The following is a 20,064-nucleotide window of genomic DNA, read 5'->3' as shown; positions in this document are numbered from 1 at the left end:
GGGAATTCAAAGGCCTAGTATTTTTGGTATATTTATTTTTCACGTTCTCCCCTTCAACGCGCTCTGGGCACACTGTACGCACTCTAAAACGGAATGGAGCAATGGAGTCCAATTTATTTTTAGTTTTTCTATTGTCGTTTTCAATATACCATAATGCCAGAGGTGGGTTTTAGTTAGTGTTAATAAATTAAGGAGTGTTTTAGGAAGGCGGTGCAAATAAGAAACGCTCGTGGCGAAGGGTTTAAAGGCCCAAACAAAGTGCTTGAAAAGTGACTGAATGTTTTCGATGGGACCGATTTGTTTTCATATGCTGCTGTTCTGGCCAATTGTGCTGCGTATTTGACGAGGCTAGATGAGTAAAGGTGTTCTCGGGATGCTCATTAGTGAAAACTGAAAGGTGGAATAGCGTATGGAACGCATTATATAAATGGATGCCGTGGGCGTTTTGCAGCATAAGTGCATTTTCTTAATGATTTGCCCACGCACACCACAGTTCCGTGTGTGTATACAGAACTTGCTGGGGCCCCTGTGTGTTTGTGTGCCTGTGGTAGTGGTGGGGCCTTGCATGGATGTATGTATGTTTTAATGTGCATTTGTTGTTTTTCAGCCGAAATCAGCGATCATTTACGTGAGGACATACCGGATATAGACATGGAGCCCTCATCCTCCTCCCATATCAATGGCAAGGAGTTCCCGGCCGTTCCTCAGAACTCTGTGCAGACGCATCCCAGGTAATTGCATCTTGAGCTTGGCCCTACCTTTCAGCATAAATCCCCGCTTTTGTCGAAAATTTGCTGTATCGCTAACCTCTATTATCACCCAATTACCATGCTGCTAATCCTTGATTAGGAGACACATTAAGAGTAAGCGCCGCATGAAAAGAAGGTAAAAGTTGCAGAAATCTAAAAAAGGGAATTTGATAAATTTGAGGTATCCCAGGAAATGTCATTGAACCGAAACATTTCCTACGAAGTTAAAATGTTTAAATTTAAGAATAACCAAGAAACCGTTAAATTAGAACACCGATAATTTTTAAAAATTTATAAAACATTTTTGATTAAATTTATGGCTTAAAGAGTTATTTTTAAACAATTTGTATTAGATGATTTTTATATTATAATATAATATTTATTTAAAAGTATATTAAATGTTAACGTTAAATAGACTAACAAACTAATATATTCAATTCATTATAAACAAGAAAGGAAGCTAGCTTCGGCCAGCCGAAGCTTATATACCCTTGCAGATCATTCCTATTAATTAACAAATCGCAAAAATGTTCAATTTTCTAATATTTCTCATTAATTTTCCGATCGTTCCTATGGCAGCTATATGATATAGTCGTCCGATTTTGATTAAATTAAAATTGAAATTCGGAAATATTTAAAAAGAGTCATATCCTAGAGTAGAAGATAATACAATAAAAAGCAAAGAAGCTTGAATTTATTTCCTATTACTTTTCCATTAATTTTCCGATCGTTCCTATGGCAGCTATATGATATAGTAGTCCGATTTTTTAAATAATTTATTCGAAATTCAAAAATATTTAAAAAATAACATCCCCAAAAGTAGAAGGTAATATTTCAAAAAACACCGAAGCTAGAATTTTTTAAAGTTTTTTTTTCCGATTGTTCCTATGGGAGCTATAAGATATAGTTGTCCGATCCGGTCGGCTCCGACATATATACTACCTGCAATAGAAAGAAGACTTTTGCGAAAGTTTCGTCCCGATAGCTCAAAAACTGAGAGACTAGTTTGCGTAGAAACAGACAGACGGACAGACGGACAGACGGACATGGCTAGATCGACTCGTCTTGTGATGCTGATCAAGAATATATATACTTTATGGGGTCGGAAACGTCTCCTTCACTGCGTTGCAAACTTCTGACTGAAATCATAATACCCTCTGCAAGGGTATAAAAATTGTTCGCGAATAACAAACTTATATATAAATATTTATATTCATATTAAAAATGTATATCATTAAAATACCAATTCTGTATGATTCATATTATATTTAGTTCTGTCCTTTTTCAATTTTGTTTACAATTTGATTATTAAATCCCTGTCTTCCAACAGATATAAATGCTACTCTTGCGAGCCGCCCTGCACGGATCCGTATGAACTTTCCCACACCTGCCAGAATGCCATTCAGGTGAGTTATGATTTTAGAAACCGCCAGAATGCGGAACTAAATTTATGTTTCCCCAACAACAGTGCTGGAAATCGCGCACTCGTGATGGCAATGGCCAGGAGCAAGTGTCCCGCGGCTGCATCACCTCGCCGGACCAACTGCCCATGTACTGCAGCCAGAATTCGCTCAAGATCAATGCGCCCAGCAAGCGCAACACGGCCAAGTACGTGAATGTGGCCTGCTGTGCCGGCGACTACTGCAACGATGGAGATTACCCCGAGCTGCTGCCCTTTGCCAATGATGTGACGGTCATAACGGCAGACACCAGTAACATAAGCAAGATGTCCGCCGCCATTTTGGGTCCATTTCTGATCATCGCCCTCCTGGGCGCCGTGACCATCTACTTCATCCGCCGCAATCATCGCAAGCGCCTGGCGGCCTCGCGCACCAAGCAGGACCCGGAGGCCTATCTGGTCAACGACGAGCTGCTGCGGGCCACCAGCGCCGGTGACAGTACGCTCAGGGAGTACCTCCAGCACTCGGTGACCTCGGGATCGGGCAGCGGACTGCCCCTGCTGGTGCAGCGCACTCTGGCCAAACAGGTCACGCTGATCGAGTGCATCGGACGGGGCAAGTACGGCGAGGTGTGGCGCGGTCACTGGCACGGCGAGAGCATCGCCGTCAAGATATTCTTCAGCCGCGACGAGGAGTCCTGGAAACGGGAGACAGAGATCTACAGGTGAGGACAAAATGATTTCTTATACTGCTGAATAAAGGCATAAGTTAATTTAATATCCATTCTAAGTTTCGGATATAAGTTCTAGTATAAGTGTACGAATAAACCCATTCGTAAATTCTTCACATCAGATAATTCTTTTAAATATAACTCCCAAAATAAATTCAAAATCTAAATTCAAATAATAAATAAAAATGTATCTAATTCGACACCTTGAAAAAGCCCAAATCAAGCTCAAAATCTAAATTCACAATTATAAAAATAAAAATGTTTCTAATTCGACATTTCAGACGAGCTGAAGGCCTTAGCTGCTAGTCTTACTTAGCTTATAGTTTTAACTTTAAGTTTGCTTTATATAAATAAATAAAAAATAATTCCATAGGGCATTTCTACATTAATAGATGAGAATAGTTGCTTAGTAAAATAGCTTTAAATACCTGTTGCGTTATGAATCATCATTAATAACCGAACCCCTATGTTTCAGCACCATTTTGCTCCGCCATGAAAATATTCTCGGCTTCATCGGCTCCGACATGACGTCGCGCAACTCGTGCACCCAACTCTGGCTGATGACGCACTACTACCCACTGGGCTCGCTCTTCGATCACCTGAACCGCAACGCTCTAAGTCACAACGACATGGTATGGATTTGCCTTTCAATAGCCAACGGCCTGGTGCACCTGCACACAGAGATATTCGGCAAGCAAGGAAAGCCGGCAATGGCTCATCGAGATCTGAAGTCAAAGAATATATTGGTCAACTCGAATGGTTCCTGCGTGATAGCCGATTTTGGACTGGCCGTCACCCACTCGCATGTTACAGGACAACTGGATCTGGGCAACAATCCAAAAGTGGGCACCAAGCGCTACATGGCCCCAGAGGTTCTGGATGAAAGGTGTGTATTTATTAGCAGTATGCTTAAAAATTTTTTGAATAACAATTTTGTTTCCCACAGCATTGATTTGGAATGCTTTGAGGCACTGCGACGCACAGATATTTATGCTTTTGGACTGATCCTGTGGGAGGTTTGTCGCCGCACCATTTCGTGCGGCATTGCCGAGGAGTACAAGGTGCCCTTTTACGATGTGGTGCCCATGGATCCCAGCTTTGAGGATATGCGCAAGGTGGTCTGCATCGACAACTACAGGCCCTCCATTCCCAATCGCTGGAGCTCAGATTCGGTAAGTCAGATCTCCGAATCAGATGTACGAACCTAAAATCTAATTGTTTGCAATCTTTAGTTACTGGCTGGCATGTCCAAGCTCATGAAGGAGTGCTGGCACCAAAACCCCAACGTGCGCCTACCAGCGCTGCGCATCAAAAAGACTATACATAAGCTAGCTTCCGCCGATGAGAAGATACGCCTGGACTTTGACGAGGCCTGCGTTTAGTGGTTGTAGTCAAGCCTTAGCTGTAAGCGATATTTTAGGTGTACCACCTAGCTAGCTTAAGATTCATCCATTGACATTTTTCACTTGCATTTTCACACTATTAGTTCGTACATGTATTATTCAGAGTTAGGCCAAGATCGCACGTGTTGAATGAAGAACTAAGCCAAGTACAAGACCCTTGACAGCTTATGTAGAAGACTATAACATTGACTTTATCGTTTCCGTTCCACTGTGAACTTCGCTTGACTGGGGTGCCTTTAAAATTGCCTTAAGTTAATATAAACTCTTGGGATATCATCCTGTATAATTGTCACTTCACTATTTACCATTGTTCATCGTTCATCAAGTGCCATTTGCAATTGAGAATTGCAAACGCGTTAACTGTAAGCTCACTCTTTGAACTCTACACTACATGACTTTATAACTTGTCCAAGCTATGATAGAAAGATAAGCTACACCACCAACTGACTCGCTGTCCTAGTTAGTTAAGCCTTAAGCACTTGGTTCCCCACGCATAGAAGCATACACACCTACTTGTATATTGTACAAATGGCAAGCTATTTAAGTTTTGTATAGTCTAAATGAAATACACGAATAAGCATTAAGCATTACGAAACCGTGTTTATTGTTAGTTGTCTGCTGTCAGCAGCCGAAAGCTGTCGTCGTTGTCCTCGTCCAGGAAGAGCAGCCGGAAAATGTCGTTGAAGAAGTCGGGATAGTAGTCGCAGGCGCGTTTGCAGTCGGGTGTCCAGTTGATCTCCAGCAGCTGCGGCTCCATCACCTTCTCCCCACCGTCCTTCCACCGCAGCATGATGTCGGCTGCGTACAGAGCTCGGGATTGGGCACAAGGAGCCAGTCCGCAGGGTGGATCTGCTTGACTGGCGCACTGCAGCACCTCGTGGAGCATTTCACAGATCTGTTGCTCCAGCGCCGACCAACTGTTCTCCGGATACTGTTCCTGCCAGAGGGCGAGGAAGTCGTCGCACTTCACGTGATGCAGCTGCGCCTCCTCCTGGTAGTTCATCACCGTGTAGTGCTTCTCGTAGTCGTCGAAGTGGTCCAGGGAGAAGGGATGATTGGCGAAGCGCAGGAAGAACTTGCGGTGCACATAGGCCTTCAGGGGTTTAACGGACTTCAGGAGGATTACATAGCGAATGTCGAACTTGACGCGCCCCTCCAACTCCTCGCGACTGAAGAGGACCGGTCGCTCTATGTACTTCTGGGCGATCTTAGGTCCAGTGGCCGGCAGACGCACAATCTGCTTGATGTTGTCCGTGATGTGGGTGTCCAGGCCGCGAGCCAAATTCCAGGGCTTGATGATCCAGTGATTGTCGAGGCCTTTGGCTGCCCTCGTTTGGTAATAGGCGGCGAACTGACGGAGTTCCGTGGCCAAATTATAGGTGGTGGGGAGCCAACTGGGATACGTTTCCAGCGTAAGGCCATTGTGGTGCTCCTTGGCCGCCCTTCGGCCGACAATGCTGAGCAGATCCTTGACGGTGATGACGTACTCGAACGGAAACTGGTTGATAAACTTGCCGGGCGATTGATCAGCCAACTCCTCAAAGTTCTTAAAGTGATGTGTGAGCCAGAGGACATCCGCCTCGTCTTCGTTGGCAACCAGGATGAACTCGGGCGAAGTGAGATGCTGACGCACCACCTCGTATTCAGCGTAGACCTTCAGGGGATCGCATCGTGACCTGGCCGGCAGGGGATCGGTATTGTCCTTGGGATACGTCTCCGGGATGTGACCGCTTATGAAGTAATCTGGTGAGGGCTCCACCTGCAAGAAGCTCTCGCCAGTTAGATCCGCATCGCGCCACGGCAGGAGCAGCGCAGCCCGCTGCGGCGCCTCCTTGGCCACGTACTCCACCGCATCGCGGGTGACCTGATCGCCCACTTCGCAGTCCCGGATCGGGAAGAGCACACTGTACGTGGTCTGGGTGTTCAGGTAGAGCAGCGGAACCAGCCGAAAGTTCGGCTCATCCGAGTGGTTCACCGCCGAGCCAACCTCGTCCATCACATACCAGATGGGCTGGCGATCCTCATCCGACAGACCCTCGCTGCCAAGGGAGTAGGCCTGGCAGTACTTCCACAGGCGGCGCAGTATCTTATCCACCCGGTTCTCCAGCTCCAGATCCACGCCAGTGATGGCCGACAGTCGGTCGGCCAGTTGCGAGTGCTGCTCCAACTGCTGCCGGGCGCTGTTTAGCCGGAATGTCCAGGCGTGATCGACCAGGTAGATGGCCTGCGGATCCTTCGCCTGCACGCCCTGCTCCCGGGCCACGCCCAAGGCGAACACCGGATTGGGACTGTCGTCATCCTCGGCGGGATTCTGCTCCGCATCGTCGTCGTCGTAGTCAATCAGCATCAGCTGCAGTGCCTCGCCGGCGTCGAAGGTGTCCGTGGCCAGTTTCCGGTAGAGGGCTGGCCAAAAGTGCACCGGAATCGCAGAGGATTCCAGCTGCGGCTTGTGCAGCGCCACAAATTCGTTGTACTTGTTAATGCCGTCCATGTGCAGAGTGCGAGTTGCGATATTCTTGGAGCAGAAAAGCACAAGGTCCCTGATAAAGTGACCGTTTGTGCCGGGCGTCCAGTGATGCGTATCTCTGCTTCTTCGGGGCCTCCAGCTGCGAAAGACCCTATTTATAGGATCAGTATCTTATTAGTTCTTTGGTTTTTAGAATTATTCTTAAAAAGCTTTTTGAGAGGAAACGGTTTTATGCATACTACCAATACCAAAATTAAACGTATGATTTTTTTGTATCTCAGTAATATTAAAATTAGTTTAAAGAAAACTTACTTTATCGTTGGTTCCCAATAACAAGATTTAAATTAAATTATTTACTTCTTCAAAGTCTTAAAACATAACTTTAATTACTAGAAAATTACCTTTATTTTTCAATGATTTAGCTATAGGAACGAGAATATAAACTAAATTAAGCAAATAACTAAAAAAAAAGACAAAATCCCAAAATCAAGTTCCCTCAAAACTAGTTTAAATGTCCTAGAAATAAATATTTTGAATTTACCGACATCGTAAGTATATTTATTGCCCAGAAGGCAACGTTAAATTTTCAAATTGAAGAAATAAACATCATTTTCGAATTTCGAAATCAAAATTTAACCAGAGCTTAAATCAATATAAGAGCCCCCCTTGCTTCGCTCCACAACAACGTCCATGCCCTTTGCCCAACTGTTGCTCAACACTGCCGGCGAACAGCTGAGCAGCCCAGCTGATGGTGTGACCGCACTCGGTTTGTGTTTACACGGCGACCGCGCGCCTGTATTGGTCAGTGGCTCTCCCCACCAGCAGATTAGCAACAACAATGAGTATTTCACCATTAGAATAGATAACATGTAATTGCGACACGAATCAACGCACGAATCAGACCAAACCAAGCACTTGCCGCGGAGCATTAGCAGAAGTTCAAAGTCATCACAACTCGGCAGTACTAGGGGTACAAATTAGAATTTACTTTCGCTCGTATTTTCATGAAACTCTCGCCTTTCGACGGGTACGCACGTAGCGCGCAAATGGTGGCGGAATATTGTTGTTAGGACACCAGAAACAGAGCCAGACCTCCCGCCCCGCACACTCTACTCTTCCACAGTTCTCGAGTGAGATCGAGATCACCGCGAGCGAAATGAGCGCACCGCTGGCACTGGCGAGCGGCGACGTGGTGGATCCGCCGCCCACCTCCACTTCCGTCTCCATTGCCAACCTGCCGCCGCCCGCAGTCGAGCAGGGATCGGGATCCAAGCAGGGCATGGACCTAGAGGTAAGCAGCGGGTCCAGGTCCCACGTCCCAGCTCCAGTATCCCAACTCAGTCGGCTCTGAATCACGAGAGATTCCCTCAAAAATATCTTCCCATTTTGCAAACAACTGCGCAATTGACCGACGGCCGCTGGTTAAGTAATTTTCGGGTCGGAACACCTGGCATGGATCGCATGGCCAGCGGCTAGAGGTGCCCAGCGAACCCTAAAACCTAGCCCTTACCCCACTGCAAATTCACTTACCCCCTCTCTCTCTACAGGATCCCCGAAACAAAGGATTCTTTCTCTGGAAATGGTTGTGTAACTGGACATCCAGCTCACCGATCATGCTGCGCGCCGTGGAGAAGAAGATACTGTCGTACGTGAAGCTGCCCTACCGGGGCTTCTTCGTGGACATCGGGCCGGCCGTGGGCGAGGCGGACAAGATCTGGACGATCAGCATGAACACCGAGTCCAAGGAGGTGCCGCTCGTGCTGCTCCACGGCCTGGGAGCGGGCATCGCCCTGTGGGTGATGAACCTGGACGCCTTCGCCAAGGGTCGCCCCGTCTACGCCATGGACATCCTGGGCTTTGGACGCAGCTCGCGGCCGCTGTTCGCCAAGGATGCGCTGGTGTGCGAGAAGCAGTTCGTCAAGTCGGTGGAGGAGTGGCGCCGCGAGATGAACCTCAACGAAATGATCCTGCTGGGCCACTCGATGGGCGGCTTCATTGCCTCCAGCTACGCTTTGAGCTACCCGGAGCGGGTCAAGCACCTGATACTGGCCGATCCCTGGGGCTTCCCCGAGAAGCCCTCGGACTCGACCAACGGCAAGACCATACCGCTCTGGGTGCGGGCCATAGCTAGGGTTCTGACCCCGCTCAATCCGCTGTGGGCTCTGCGCGCCGCCGGACCTTTCGGTCAGTGGGTGGTGCAGAAGACGCGGCCGGACATCATGCGCAAGTTCCAGAGCACAATCGAGGAGGACATCAACCTGCTGCCGCAGTACATCCACCAGTGCAATGCCCAGAGCCCCAGCGGCGAGTCCGCCTTCCACACAATGATGCAGTCCTTCGGCTGGGCCAAGCACCCCATGATCCACCGCATCAAGGACGTGCGCAGCGACATACCCATCACATTCATCTACGGCTCCCGTTCGTGGATAGACTCCTCGTCGGGCGAGAAGATCAAGTCGCAGCGCGGCAGCAACATGGTGGACATCAAGATCGTGACGGGAGCCGGCCATCATGTGTACGCCGACAAGCCGGACGTCTTCAACCGCTATGTGAACGAGACCTGTGATATGTACAAGCTGCCGGGTGGCAAGCTGATCACGACGCCCCTGCAGCTAATCCGCGAGTCCACGGAGTCCGACGAGGAGCGCGAGCCCAGCCTGAGCACGGCGAAGACGGTGGAGGTGGAGGTCCAGCCGGAAACCGTCACCGCCGCAGACACATCCACGACGACCGCCGACGAACTGGCGGCCAATGTCAAGCCGAAATGAGCAGGAGCCAGCCTGTATCTATTAGCTAAGTGTCTTTGCATAGTATTAAATGGTCATCTTATTTAATCAGCCGCTATTTTTACTCTCTATAGTCAAACTTGGCTACCTGAAATTAGGCCTTCTAGCTTATATTTTTCGAGTTATACAAATACTGTTCAATAATTAGCCTAAATATATTTGTTACAAAGCAATTCAGCTCGAATTTAGTAACTTTTTAGTAAGTTAAAACAGCTCCACTTTCAAATCCTTTAAAACTTAAATTACAGATAAGATAAACAGGTTCGATTGCATGGATTGTTCTCGCAACTACACAAGTACCTTTTAAGCGGCTATCGTCTACTTGTGCTGATTCAGTCCCGGTACAAAGGTCACTTCAGGGGCACTGTCACCGCGCATGGGGTTCCATTGATAACCCGGCCAGCCAATGGAGGCATTCGCTGGCCCGCCGAAAAGTTCTCTACAAATGCGGTGGACTCGAACATACGTCAGACTTGACATCGATCCGGAAGAACCCACACGCGCCAGTTGTTTTCAATTCTTTCGGTTCGGGTCTAAGGCTATCTCAAATGACTGCCAGCTGATAGGCCCGGCAAAAACAATAGATTTATATAGGTGAAACGGGAGCGGATCATTATTGTGGGGGCCTGATTTTATCAGTAGCAGTGATTCACTGGAGTCACGAAGGGCTTGTATGCAAAATGTACATATATCCTTGTGAAATTATGCTTTCTTAGGGCCGTTTTCTCGTCCGTTTGTTAAATTTAAAGTAAGGTTAAAACCTCGTATGGGAAATCAGAGTTTTAACCCTACTTTAAATTTAACAGGCGGACGAGAAAACGGCCCTTAGAACGGTGGCTTTAATGGGTTGACAAAACCTTTCGTTTTCATCTGAATAAGCCCGTTCCGGTTTTTTATTTTCAAAATTCCTTAGGTTTTTGTTGTTTGAATTCTAAGCTAAGTTTTTTTTAAAAAGCTGCAAACTTAAAAATAACAATTTTTAAATGTGAATAGATAATGGATAAATTTTAAGTTTAATTTGTGAGGTAAAATACTATTTTTGCCAAAACAAAAATACACAGAAGTTCAAATTAAATTCACAACCAATTAGCATTCCATGTGGACATTTTAGTTTTTGTCCATTTCTTGCAAAATCACATACAAATAAACCGTTGAAAAATTCATATTTTCCAAATCAACAGTATATTTGTTAATCGAACAAGTTCATAATTTTTCTTAGGAATAAAGAAGGCAATTTAACAAGTTGTTCCAAAAATGATTTTTGTTGTTTGGTTTTTGGAACTTTATGGACGACCAGAAAAGTCTCTGATCACCACGATCAGAATGAGTAAATAAATGTTAATAGAATTTTCTGCACTTTGTAGAGTTGTGTTAATTAAATGACAACAGAGGAAGCCGTTGATCCCCCGAGATTCCTTATCAACTGGCTGGTTCAAGCTTCACTCTGTTTGAAAAATACATTATACAAATTAATTGAGTGGAAAAAGCACCGCAGACAGTCATGTACATTCGTTTTCAGTTAGCCTCGCCACTGATCATGACAAATGCAATATATATATATATATATACACACACATAATATAATGCTTGGGACCTTATCAAAGAGCAGAGCAAGCAAAATACATTTGGCTGATAAGTAAGCAAAAAATTGGCATAAACAGCTCGCAATCAAACAAAGAAACTTTATAGCTAGTACATATATATTCCGTAGGTTCTTCGGAGAAAGATCGATAATGTTTACAATTTAAATGTTAAGTATATTTCTCTTTGTTCGATTATTTGGCATCGGCGAAGCCCACACGATCGTTGCCCATGTCGAACTCGGTGTAGTATTTGCCAATGAAAACGTCGCCCAGGATCCACAGGGGTCCATTGGGCGGGGGGATGTCCATGCCCATGAAGCCGGACAGGCAGATGGTCTTGCCCATCTGGGCCACTCGGAGGATGTAGTCCTTGCCCTCCAGCTCGAAGGTCTTGCCGCCTAGCACGAACTTAATGACCGGGAGATTGGGAATAAGATCGCAGGAAACAACGTACTGAAAGGAGATACCAAATGGATTAATGACTTTGCAGGATATTCCCTAGCACAAGATACCCACCTGTCCGCCGATGATGGGAGTGCCGCCGATCTTCTGGTTAATGGAGGTGGCCTCCTCCAGGGGAGCAGCAATCAGCGAGGTTCCCGTGTCGGCAATCACCTGGCAACCGCCCTTGCACAACTGCAGATCGCCAATGGAGGCAGCATCCATCTTGATCTGCCAATAGGCCTTGCGGGTGACAGGCAGATAGGTGAACTCACCCGTGTAGTGGCTGGGGTCGGAGCCACCGAAGATGATCTCACCGCCCTCGGGGGAGGCGGGATCGCGGTTCAGGTAGAAGGAGAACACGGGAGCCGAGATCAGGCCCTGTTCGTACATGGCGTAAAACGGGGGCTTCACCTTGTCCACCGAAATGGAGCTGTAGCCCAGGCCCAGGATGCCGTCGAACTTGGCGGCCACGAAGACCAGACCGGGCTCACTGAGCGCCTCGGCGAATGTCTGATCCTTGATGTCCAGACCGGCAATGGACACGGTGTCCGTGGACAAATAGCCGGACAAGCTGCCCGAACCGTACTGGATGGCAAACTCGGTGCCGTTCTTGGTGTACGTCTTCGACTTGCTGGCATCGTACTTGTTGTGCATCAGGCAGGCGATGTTGGTCAGGTGGCACTTCTTGGAGGGCACCCACAGATTGGAGGACCCGGTGTCGAACACCACCCGGAAGTTCTGCGGCGGCGAGCCGATGGCAATGGGTCCGTAGTACTGGGCGTCCATGTAGTTGGACAGCGGCTCCGGAACATCGCCTCCGCCGTACTTAATGCGCAATTGCTGCAGCTCTGTGCCCACATCGGCGAAGTGGCGGCGAGCCGACTGGAATTTCTTGAGCGGCACACGCAGGAATCCGGGCTTTTTGAGCTGATTCGACTGGGCCACGGCCACAGCCAGGAAGGCGACCAGCAGCAGGGCAGCCTTCTTCATTTTGGTTTTTGTATGTTTCACTTGACTGACGGCTAAAACTGCAATGATCTCGCGCTGCAGTTAATTAAATATTGCGGGACAGCGAAAATGATTCAGCACAGATAAGGCACTAAATTATACCTAGCGCGAGGTTGGCACTCTGGAGACTCGATAGTTCGCTTGGAACGTCTGGGAATTGTTTTATTTTTTAGTAAACTCTACGTATTTTTAAAATTACAATTGATACGATACAATTATTAAATCAACTTGTTTTGACTGGTAGGATAATCTGTGTTAGGAATACCTTAATACTTAGATAGTAGAGCCCTGCACGAGTAGAGTTTAAAATCAGCTCTGAGCTTGAGCTTGAGCTGTTTGTTTGTGACTTTGGAATCATAGGTCATGGGATCATAGAATCATCGAGTAAGAGCTCCTCCCATGAGCCTATGATTCCAAGAGCCCTTTCAAACAGCTTGGCTCGAGTAGCTCATGTCAAAAAAAACAAACCAAACAAACGAACAGAAATAGCTCCAAGGGCTTAATGTCAAACATTTACAATAAACAAATATACAGTATTTTATTTACAAAAAGAGAAAACGATTATAAGAGAATGATGGCCGACCGCCAGTACTTTTTTTTAGCAAACTCTTAAGAAATCGCGGTCCGTAGAGGGTAATTTTTTTTTAGCGATTCTTGGGGGGAGAAACGTTTTATTATTCACTAGTAAAAGCAGCAAAATAATTATCTTCGGTGGACCGCGATTTCTTAAGAATCAAAAAAAAGAAGAGGCGGTTACAGGAAAACTATGGTCGACAAGCAATTTTTTGGCAAACTGTTAAAAAAAATTGCGGTCCATCGAGGGTAGCTATTTATTTATAGCGATTCTTGGGCGGAGAAAGGTTTTATTATTTTTTAATTTTTAACAAAGATAATTGTTGAAGACGACAACATATTAAATCGAGTTGATCTTAAGATATTGCGGTTGCATAAAAAGCCACAAAAATCCTTCATCCAAATTATTGCAAAATAAAAAAAAAAAGGTTTTTTCAGCTCCGGTCGAAAAACTGAGCTACTCGAGCCCATGATTCCATGAGCTTATGATTCCATGAGCCCTTTGTTTTCGAACGAGTCGAGTAACTCATTGTAAAAATTTAGGAGCTGAGCTATTCGATTTGAACATTTTTGTGAGCTGATTTACTCGAGCTGTTTTTTGAAATGGGAGAAAAAGGGCTCTACGAGTATACTTGTGCAGGGCTCTAATAGATACGTACTAATTTATAGTTTGTTCCTAGACTCTCATTTAAAAGGGCTCTACGAGTATACTTGTGCAGGGCTCTAATAGATACGTACTAATTTTTAGTTTGTTCCTAGACTCTCATTTAACGAAGGCATATAACTTTTAACGAAATGTATTTAGAACCCAAATCACGAATTGCCCCAATAAATGTAGTAAGAAGTTATTGATTTCAAAATAATTAACAATCGATAGAGCCCGATTATCCTTCTCATTGCCCGGAAAAAATTAAATAATACCCACACACCAAAATAAATACGCTGTTGCAACTAAATAACTCAGTTTGGTCAAAACTTTTTTAACAATCTTAGTGTTTTATTAATACGAATAGTTCAAGAGAAATCAAGTACGAAGTACATGGTTTAATATTTATGTGTGTTTAAAGTAAAAGACAAATTTAATTTTTCAATTTTTGTTTATAGGCTGAGAGTGCCGCCTAATAAGTATAAAGTGTCAATATAATAATAATGATAAGCGGATATGAACATAAAAAATGATAGTAGTGTGTACTATGACGTTTCACGTGTCAGAATTGACAGCTTTTAAAATAATTAAATTTTTTAAATTGTGCACAAATTAATAGATGCAAATTAATGTAAGCAACTGAAAATGTATTCCATTCAAATTTTTAGTACACCTTCTTAGTTTCGTATTTCTGATGATTTCGCATAGTTTTACAAAACTATTAACAAAAGTTATAAAACAGCAACCAGTTCTTTGTTTCTAAAATCACTCAACACTTTGCAAATTTTAGACTTCACCTTAACAAAGATCTCCATATTGTAAACCAGATCATCAATGTTTAGACGGAATGGAAAATGTTTGGCAGTATCCTCGAAGGCCTGTTTGGCACGACGCATTCGTTGGTGAATCTCACCGAGATCTTGCATTTGGCCAATAGAAAGCTCCTTATCAGTGGAGAACATTACCGATAACAACACAGAAGTCTCGTGACTTACTTTGCTGTTGTATCCAACACAAGTCATCCGCTCTGCCTCTTCTTTGTCTATAACCACGATTTGGGATCGTCCTTCAAACCCGATTTTCTATAAAGGGAAAGAAAATTTGATAAGATATGAGTTTTATCCAATGTGTGTGAATAATAGCAGATTATTTTGGTGTTCCGACATGTAAGTTGTTTTTTCATAAGGTAATACGTATGTATAGTATACATTATGTATACTTATAAAAATTAAAGAAATAACATACATCAGGTAAATGAAAAAAATAAATCCACATTATTAAAACTAATATTATTATTTCACAATATTATTACGGTAGGTTTTTCCAGGACATTTGGTTTTTATTAAGATACTTCATTTTTTGGGGACGATCTAGTTTAGTTTAAGTCTAATAGTTCGTTATTAAAGTACGAACATATTTAAGTTGATTGATTTATTGTACTTACCTTGTATTTCTGGACATCTCCAGTGAGGAGGAAATCGCGGTGGTGCTGCAGTGCGAATTGAGATGTTAGTTTGGGATCTGGAGTGTACTGATAGCCATTCTCGACGCGACTGAAGAAAGGATGCATGTCTAAGAGCTTTAGGCGTCTCTTAGTCGGCTGCGGCAGCTTGTAAGTGTCCAACTGGGGCAGAACTTCGGTCTGGAAAATGTCACAGGCATCCTGGGCAGAAAGATCCTCGAAAGCCTCGTTCTTTGAGGTCCATTGACGCCAGGCGGAAGGGTGGTGAATAAAAAACAATCGGGTCGAGGCCACTGCGTACTCTATCATCTCCGTGTGAATCGGCACGTTGGACCTTGGCAACAGTGTGGATCGTGCAGTCCTTTCAATGTTGGCAATAAATGTCGCTTCGGTCACTGACCTCTCCATTTTTATCCACAAATATATATTTTAATATTAAGCAAAGCAGCGTCAGTTCGTCGATTTCGGTTTGCGCTTTCAAGGTTGTGTTTTCTCGGTAATCGATAATTTAGGGATATCGTGATCAATAGGGCTATTTTAAAATTCATATAGGCTATTCTACCCAACAAGTAATTTCAGTGACTACTTGAATATCCCTCAATTAGGCCCTTTCGACATTTATTTACCGTGTTGGAACGAGCCGGATCGGACCACTATATAATATGGCTCTCATAGGAAATAGGCATTTTGATTTTGACGAAAAAATCTAAAAATGTGCATTAATACATCTGATATACCAAAAAAGGGTAAAAGAAGGCTAATTCAACTATAAGTTTCTACATATTTGAACTGCAAGGGTATACAAACTTTGGCATGCCGAAGCTAACTTCGTTACTTGTTTTTTTGCAAAATAAAATATTGAAAGAAAAATAGCCATAATAAAGGGTATTTAAAGTGCGGCCATATTCTTTGCTTACATTCCTTTCAACAGCTGAAAGAGTTGCCATCCCGCCACGCAGTAATGTTTACACTTGCAGCCCATTGGCGCCAATCGTTCAAGATCGTGAGTTACCCAGAATTATTGGAACGCCAATAAAGTAGTTTTTATTATATCCAGGTTCCCCCCATACACACGATGAAGCGGACCAAGGCGACGAAGGCAGGTCCCTCCAAGAAGCCCGCCAAAAAGCAGGAGGACAGCTCAAAGGAAGAGGAACAAAGTGAGCAGGACAGTAGTGATGCGGAGCCATCCACTTCGAAGGCTTTGCTGGCTTCCAAGCCGGATTACCAGAACTTCGAGCAGTTCCTTACCCACCTGGAACACCAGCGATCCTGCACGGCGCCCAGCATTCAGGAATTCTCCTTCCGGAAGAAGCGAGTGCGTGTCCTGTCCAAAACAGAAGATGTGAAGGAATCCTCCGACGGAGGCGTCGTCTATTGGATGTCCCGCGACGGCCGCGTCCAGGACAACTGGGCCCTGCTCTTCGCCCAGCGTTTGGCGCTCAAGTTGGAGCTGCCGTTGTCGGTGGTCTTTTGCCTGGTTCCCAAATTCCTGAATGCCACCATCCGGCACTACAAGTTCATGATGGGCGGCCTGCAGGAGGTGGAGCAGCAGTGTCGCTCCCTGGCCATTCCCTTCCACCTGCTAATGGGTCCCGCCGCGGAGAAGCTGCCGGAATTCGTGAAATCCCGGAACATAGGAGCCGTAGTCTGCGACTTTGCCCCGCTGCGCTTGCCGCGCCAGTGGGTCGAGGATGTGGGCAAGGCGCTGCCCAAGAGCGTGCCGCTGGTGCAGGTCGATGCCCACAATGTGGTTCCCCTGTGGGTGGCCTCGGATAAGCAGGAGTACGCTGCCCGCACCATTCGCAACAAGATCAACTCGAAGCTGGGCGAGTTTCTCAGCGAATTTCCGCCCGTGGTGCAGCATCCGCATGGAACGGGCTGCCAGGAGGCGAAACCCGTGGACTGGGAAGCTGCCTATGCCATGCTGCAGTGCGACATGGACGTGGACGAGGTGCAGTGGGCCAAGCCGGGCTACAGGGCGGCCTGCCAGCAGCTCTACGAGTTCTGCACCCGCCGGTTGCGCAAATTCAACGACAAACGGAACGATCCCACGGCAGACGCCTTGTCCGGACTCTCGCCTTGGCTCCACTTTGGCCAGATTTCGGCCCAGCGCTGCGCTCTGGAGGTGCAGCGCTTTCGGGGACAACACAAGGCATCCGCGGATGCCTTTTGCGAAGAGGCCATTGTGCGTCGCGAGCTGGCGGACAACTTCTGCTTCTACAACGAGCACTATGATAGCCTGAAAGGCCTCAGTTCGTGGGCCTACCAAACCCTAGATGCACATCGCAAGGACAAGAGGGATCCGTGCTACAGCCTAGAAGAACTAGAGATGGTATACTGAATAAAACCGTTCCTTTCCTTACTTAAAAATTAATATGGTTTCCTATTTTTAGTCCCTCACCTACGACGACCTTTGGAACTCCGCGCAACTGCAGCTGGTGCGCGAGGGCAAGATGCACGGCTTTCTGCGCATGTACTGGGCCAAGAAGATTCTCGAGTGGACCGCCACCCCGGAACAGGCACTGGAGTTCGCGATCCTGTTGAACGACAAGTACAGCCTCGACGGACGCGATCCCAACGGCTATGTCGGCTGCATGTGGTCCATTGGCGGTGTCCACGACATGGGCTGGAAGGAGCGCGCGATATTCGGCAAGGTTCGGTACATGAACTATCAGGGCTGCCGGCGCAAGTTCGATGTGAACGCCTTTGTCATGCGATACGGCGGTAAGGTGCACAAGAAGAAATAAAACGTTTGTTCTCTTTGCCTTAGTTTTGAATGCAAGCCAAGAGCATTGTTTTATTTAACCATAGATCCAAGAGGCTTTATAAAATATGACAAAATTACAGTTAGCTGGGCTTAGAACTTAGTCCTTTTCGGCGATCTTGGTGAGGTGCTCCTCGACCTCCCGCTCGTCCAGGATGCGGAAGGTGGGATCGGTCTTGCTGACCACGCCGATCTCGATGCCGTTGGGCTTGAAGTCAATGGCGAGCACGCTGGACAAACAGGTGATGGCCAGCTGGATGGCCTTCTCCTCGGACAAGTTGTTCTTGTACTTCTTCTCCAGATAGCTGTTGGCCTCCAGGGTCTTGGCGCCAACAGAGCAGGCCTTGAAGCCGCTGAAGTAGCCGGCCGGATCTGTCTTGTAAACGCTGGGTCCGATCTCGTTGTCGTACGCGATTAGCACCATGCTGCAGCCCAGCGGACGCATCTCGGCGTTCTGCGTGTACACCTGGTTGATGTCGGCGATCCGCCGGCACAGCACATCCACGGGCATGTCGTAGCCGTACTTGTAGCGGAAGTTGGCGGCCTCGTACCTGGCCTTTTGCACCTGCGAGCGGGAATCAGCTAGGGGGAAAAAGAGTAGAATCGTTAGATCAGATCAGGTAAAATCAATGCATTTTTTGAGTCAAACTAGAAGTAATAGGAAGGGTGAACCAAATATTTAACATTAGACATCGGACTTCCATTTTTGGTAAGATTTTTACTAAAATTTCTAGGAAGGTGTCATATTTTTCAAATGTAATAAATTCGGATGCATATTGGAAATATGCAAAATATATGCAAAAAATATATGCTTAAAATATGCAAAATATATGCGAACAACTAGATAAACTGATAAAGTATCATTATCATTTTATCCCTCTAAATGGAAAAACAAGCTTTAAAAAATGTTACTAATATGCCAAGCTAAATATGGCGGAATATTCTGGTATTAAGATGGATTTTTAGGGCGGGTTTTTAGACCCAGAGACAACAAATAATGCCGGTTTATGAATCAAACGATCCTAACAAATATGTATGAGTAAACAGAGCTCGACTCTTGCGGGAATTGTATATTGTATATATTATATTGTATCCCTCTAATGTATAGCTTTAAAAAATTTTACTCATAGTCTAGGCTAAATATTGCGGAATATTCTGGTAATACAGTGGATTTTTAGAGCGGGTTTTTAGACCTAGAGACAACAAATGCCGATTTATGAATCAAACGATCCTAACAAATATGTATGAGTACGCGGTACTCCATTCAACAAAAACATAGCTCGATTGTTTCGGGGACTTGGAAGAAATCAAGGGTTGCTATTGTCATACCCATGCGTCCGGTCATGGCGCATCCAATGTCCTTGGTGATGCGGAACAGGTGGGTCACAGTTTCGGGAACGATATTCTTCTCGGTTACCTTCTTCTGGGTGGCCAGGACGGCACAGTCGCCGCTTTTTAGAGCCACCGTGGTGATGTTCTCCTGGGCGATGGCCTTGAAGGCGTACTCTGGCGGAGATGGGGAATGTTAGATCGGGGAGAAGGAGCTGGGAATGCCAGGTTACTCACCCACTTGGTAGAGGCGTCCCTCGGGCGAGAAGATCGTGATGTGTCTGTCAAAGCCGGCTGAACTTCCGCGAGACATGATGCGTGTTTCTTGATTCGGTGGCTGCAAATGGGTAAAGCCGGTTAAAGTAGATTTAAGGGGATACTCGGAAACAACGCACCTTTCGAACAACAGGAATTTACAAATTTGTATATAGCAGGGAAAATTTCGCTTCGAATCGAACCTACTGTGCAAATTCAGATTGTCATTCTCAACCCAACAATGGGCCTAAAAAATACCGAAAAGCAACGCGCGCTGCGATTTATCGCTTTTTGTTGGTATCGAATATATAGAGAAGAGCATCAATAATAGAAGGGAAACATAAAAAAGCTAAAATAAAGACCACTATATTTATATTTTTGATTACTAATAATTTAAATTGTATTGTATCATTAGTTCGACACCTTCGAATATTTAAAATAAGCCGAATAAGTAGAACAAAA

General features: G+C 45.6%; 7 protein-coding genes across 13 annotated transcripts; 3 read left to right on the top strand and 4 right to left on the bottom strand.

Annotated features, from left to right (window-relative positions):
* The first annotated feature begins 29 nt into the window (after nucleotides 1-29).
* Nucleotides 30-5,203, top strand: sax (type I BMP receptor saxophone). Of its 3 annotated transcripts, none has more exons than XM_070212508.1 (8): nucleotides 30-162; nucleotides 608-731; nucleotides 2,080-2,155; nucleotides 2,218-2,873; nucleotides 3,355-3,765; nucleotides 3,826-4,051; nucleotides 4,112-4,283; nucleotides 4,894-5,203. In XM_070212508.1, the coding sequence occupies exons 1-7, from the start codon at nucleotides 102-104 to the stop codon at nucleotides 4,259-4,261; spliced, it is 1,704 nt and encodes a 567-aa protein (XP_070068609.1). In that variant the 5' UTR covers nucleotides 30-101; the 3' UTR covers nucleotides 4,262-4,283; nucleotides 4,894-5,203. The 3 variants fall into 3 exon arrangements, with proteins under 3 accessions (XP_070068609.1, XP_017012510.2, XP_017012511.2); XM_017157021.3 differs by lacking the exon at nucleotides 4,894-5,203 and adding an exon at nucleotides 850-885 and having other exon boundaries at nucleotides 4,112-4,877; XM_017157022.3 differs by lacking the exon at nucleotides 4,894-5,203 and having other exon boundaries at nucleotides 4,112-4,877.
* TTLL12 (Tubulin tyrosine ligase-like 12) lies at nucleotides 4,863-6,898 on the bottom strand. Its single transcript, XM_017157020.3, has one exon. The coding sequence runs from the start codon at nucleotides 6,771-6,773 to the stop codon at nucleotides 4,890-4,892; it is 1,884 nt and encodes a 627-aa protein (XP_017012509.2). The 5' UTR covers nucleotides 6,774-6,898; the 3' UTR covers nucleotides 4,863-4,889.
* A 693-nt stretch (nucleotides 6,899-7,591) lies between these two features.
* puml (pummelig) lies at nucleotides 7,592-9,708 on the top strand. Of its 3 annotated transcripts, none has more exons than XM_017157107.3 (2): nucleotides 7,592-8,040; nucleotides 8,297-9,708. In XM_017157107.3, exons 1-2 carry the CDS (start codon nucleotides 7,906-7,908, stop codon nucleotides 9,515-9,517), a joined length of 1,356 nt encoding a protein of 451 aa, XP_017012596.2. In that variant the 5' UTR covers nucleotides 7,592-7,905; the 3' UTR covers nucleotides 9,518-9,708. The 3 variants fall into 3 exon arrangements, with proteins under 3 accessions (XP_017012596.2, XP_017012597.2, XP_017012598.2); XM_017157108.3 differs by having other exon boundaries at nucleotides 7,596-7,719; XM_017157109.3 differs by lacking the exon at nucleotides 7,592-8,040 and adding an exon at nucleotides 8,076-8,227.
* Nucleotides 9,709-11,217: 1,509 nt separating this feature from the next.
* On the bottom strand, nucleotides 11,218-12,660 carry cathD (cathepsin D). The gene is made up of 2 exons (XM_017157110.3): nucleotides 11,635-12,660; nucleotides 11,218-11,571 (listed from the first exon to the last, which is right to left on the bottom strand). The coding sequence occupies exons 1-2, from the start codon at nucleotides 12,550-12,552 to the stop codon at nucleotides 11,311-11,313; spliced, it is 1,179 nt and encodes a 392-aa protein (XP_017012599.2). The 5' UTR covers nucleotides 12,553-12,660; the 3' UTR covers nucleotides 11,218-11,310.
* Nucleotides 12,661-14,401: 1,741 nt separating this feature from the next.
* LOC108067876 (deoxyribodipyrimidine photo-lyase) lies at nucleotides 14,402-18,036 on the top strand. 3 transcript variants are annotated; one of them, XM_070212904.1, is made up of 4 exons: nucleotides 14,402-14,420; nucleotides 16,183-16,254; nucleotides 16,309-17,586; nucleotides 17,648-18,036. In XM_070212904.1, exons 1-4 carry the CDS (start codon nucleotides 14,409-14,411, stop codon nucleotides 17,999-18,001), a joined length of 1,716 nt encoding a protein of 571 aa, XP_070069005.1. In that variant the 5' UTR covers nucleotides 14,402-14,408; the 3' UTR covers nucleotides 18,002-18,036. The 3 variants fall into 3 exon arrangements, with proteins under 3 accessions (XP_070069005.1, XP_070069006.1, XP_017012635.3); XM_070212905.1 differs by lacking the exon at nucleotides 14,402-14,420 and adding an exon at nucleotides 14,820-14,955; XM_017157146.3 differs by lacking the exon at nucleotides 14,402-14,420 and adding an exon at nucleotides 15,266-15,401.
* On the bottom strand, nucleotides 14,521-15,698 carry LOC108067782 (uncharacterized). Its single transcript, XM_017156983.3, has 2 exons — nucleotides 15,234-15,698; nucleotides 14,521-14,871 (listed from the first exon to the last, which is right to left on the bottom strand). Exons 1-2 carry the CDS (start codon nucleotides 15,657-15,659, stop codon nucleotides 14,521-14,523), a joined length of 777 nt encoding a protein of 258 aa, XP_017012472.3. The 5' UTR covers nucleotides 15,660-15,698.
* Nucleotides 18,021-19,878, bottom strand: Prosalpha1R (Proteasome alpha1 subunit-related). The gene is made up of 4 exons (XM_017157147.3): nucleotides 19,743-19,878; nucleotides 19,585-19,684; nucleotides 19,348-19,524; nucleotides 18,021-18,600 (listed from the first exon to the last, which is right to left on the bottom strand). Exons 2-4 carry the CDS (start codon nucleotides 19,658-19,660, stop codon nucleotides 18,119-18,121), a joined length of 735 nt encoding a protein of 244 aa, XP_017012636.1. The 5' UTR covers nucleotides 19,661-19,684; nucleotides 19,743-19,878; the 3' UTR covers nucleotides 18,021-18,118.
* Nucleotides 19,879-20,064: the final 186 nt, after the last annotated feature.

Source organism: Drosophila takahashii, chromosome 2R, assembly GCF_030179915.1.
Source record: "Drosophila takahashii strain IR98-3 E-12201 chromosome 2R, DtakHiC1v2, whole genome shotgun sequence".
NCBI classification, from domain to species: Eukaryota; Metazoa; Arthropoda; class Insecta; order Diptera; family Drosophilidae; genus Drosophila; species Drosophila takahashii.
The sequence above is the reverse complement of the archived record's forward strand: the minus strand, read 5'-3'. Positions and strand labels throughout refer to the sequence as shown.

Excerpts from the sequence above, each read along its gene's own strand:
- Prosalpha1R (XM_017157147.3), bottom strand. The coding sequence starts at position 19,660 with ATGTCTCGCGGAAGTTCAGCCGGCTTTGACAGACACATCACGATCTTC. Across the intron at positions 19,525-19,584 it reads GGGACGCCTCTACCAAGTGG|AGTACGCCTTCAAGGCCATC; the intron begins GTGAGTAACCTG and ends CATCTCCGCCAG. Across the intron at positions 18,601-19,347 it reads CGCCATGACCGGACGCATGG|CTGATTCCCGCTCGCAGGTG; the intron begins GTATGACAATAG and ends TTTTCCCCCTAG.
- TTLL12 (XM_017157020.3), bottom strand. The coding sequence starts at position 6,773 with ATGGACGGCATTAACAAGTACAACGAATTTGTGGCGCTGCACAAGCCG.
- sax (XM_017157021.3), top strand. The coding sequence starts at position 102 with ATGGAGTCCAATTTATTTTTAGTTTTTCTATTGTCGTTTTCAATATAC. Across the intron at positions 2,156-2,217 it reads CCTGCCAGAATGCCATTCAG|TGCTGGAAATCGCGCACTCG; the intron begins GTGAGTTATGAT and ends CCCCAACAACAG. Across the intron at positions 3,766-3,825 it reads CCAGAGGTTCTGGATGAAAG|CATTGATTTGGAATGCTTTG; the intron begins GTGTGTATTTAT and ends TGTTTCCCACAG.
- cathD (XM_017157110.3), bottom strand. The coding sequence starts at position 12,552 with ATGAAGAAGGCTGCCCTGCTGCTGGTCGCCTTCCTGGCTGTGGCCGTG. Across the intron at positions 11,572-11,634 it reads CTCCCATCATCGGCGGACAG|TACGTTGTTTCCTGCGATCT; the intron begins GTGGGTATCTTG and ends ATCTCCTTTCAG.
- LOC108067876 (XM_070212904.1), top strand. Across the intron at positions 16,255-16,308 it reads GGCGCCAATCGTTCAAGATC|GTTCCCCCCATACACACGAT; the intron begins GTGAGTTACCCA and ends TATTATATCCAG. Across the intron at positions 17,587-17,647 it reads GCCTAGAAGAACTAGAGATG|TCCCTCACCTACGACGACCT; the intron begins GTATACTGAATA and ends TCCTATTTTTAG.
- puml (XM_017157107.3), top strand. The coding sequence starts at position 7,906 with ATGAGCGCACCGCTGGCACTGGCGAGCGGCGACGTGGTGGATCCGCCG. Across the intron at positions 8,041-8,296 it reads AGCAGGGCATGGACCTAGAG|GATCCCCGAAACAAAGGATT; the intron begins GTAAGCAGCGGG and ends CTCTCTCTACAG.
- LOC108067782 (XM_017156983.3), bottom strand. The coding sequence starts at position 15,659 with ATGGAGAGGTCAGTGACCGAAGCGACATTTATTGCCAACATTGAAAGG. Across the intron at positions 14,872-15,233 it reads GAGATGTCCAGAAATACAAG|AAAATCGGGTTTGAAGGACG; the intron begins GTAAGTACAATA and ends TTCCCTTTATAG.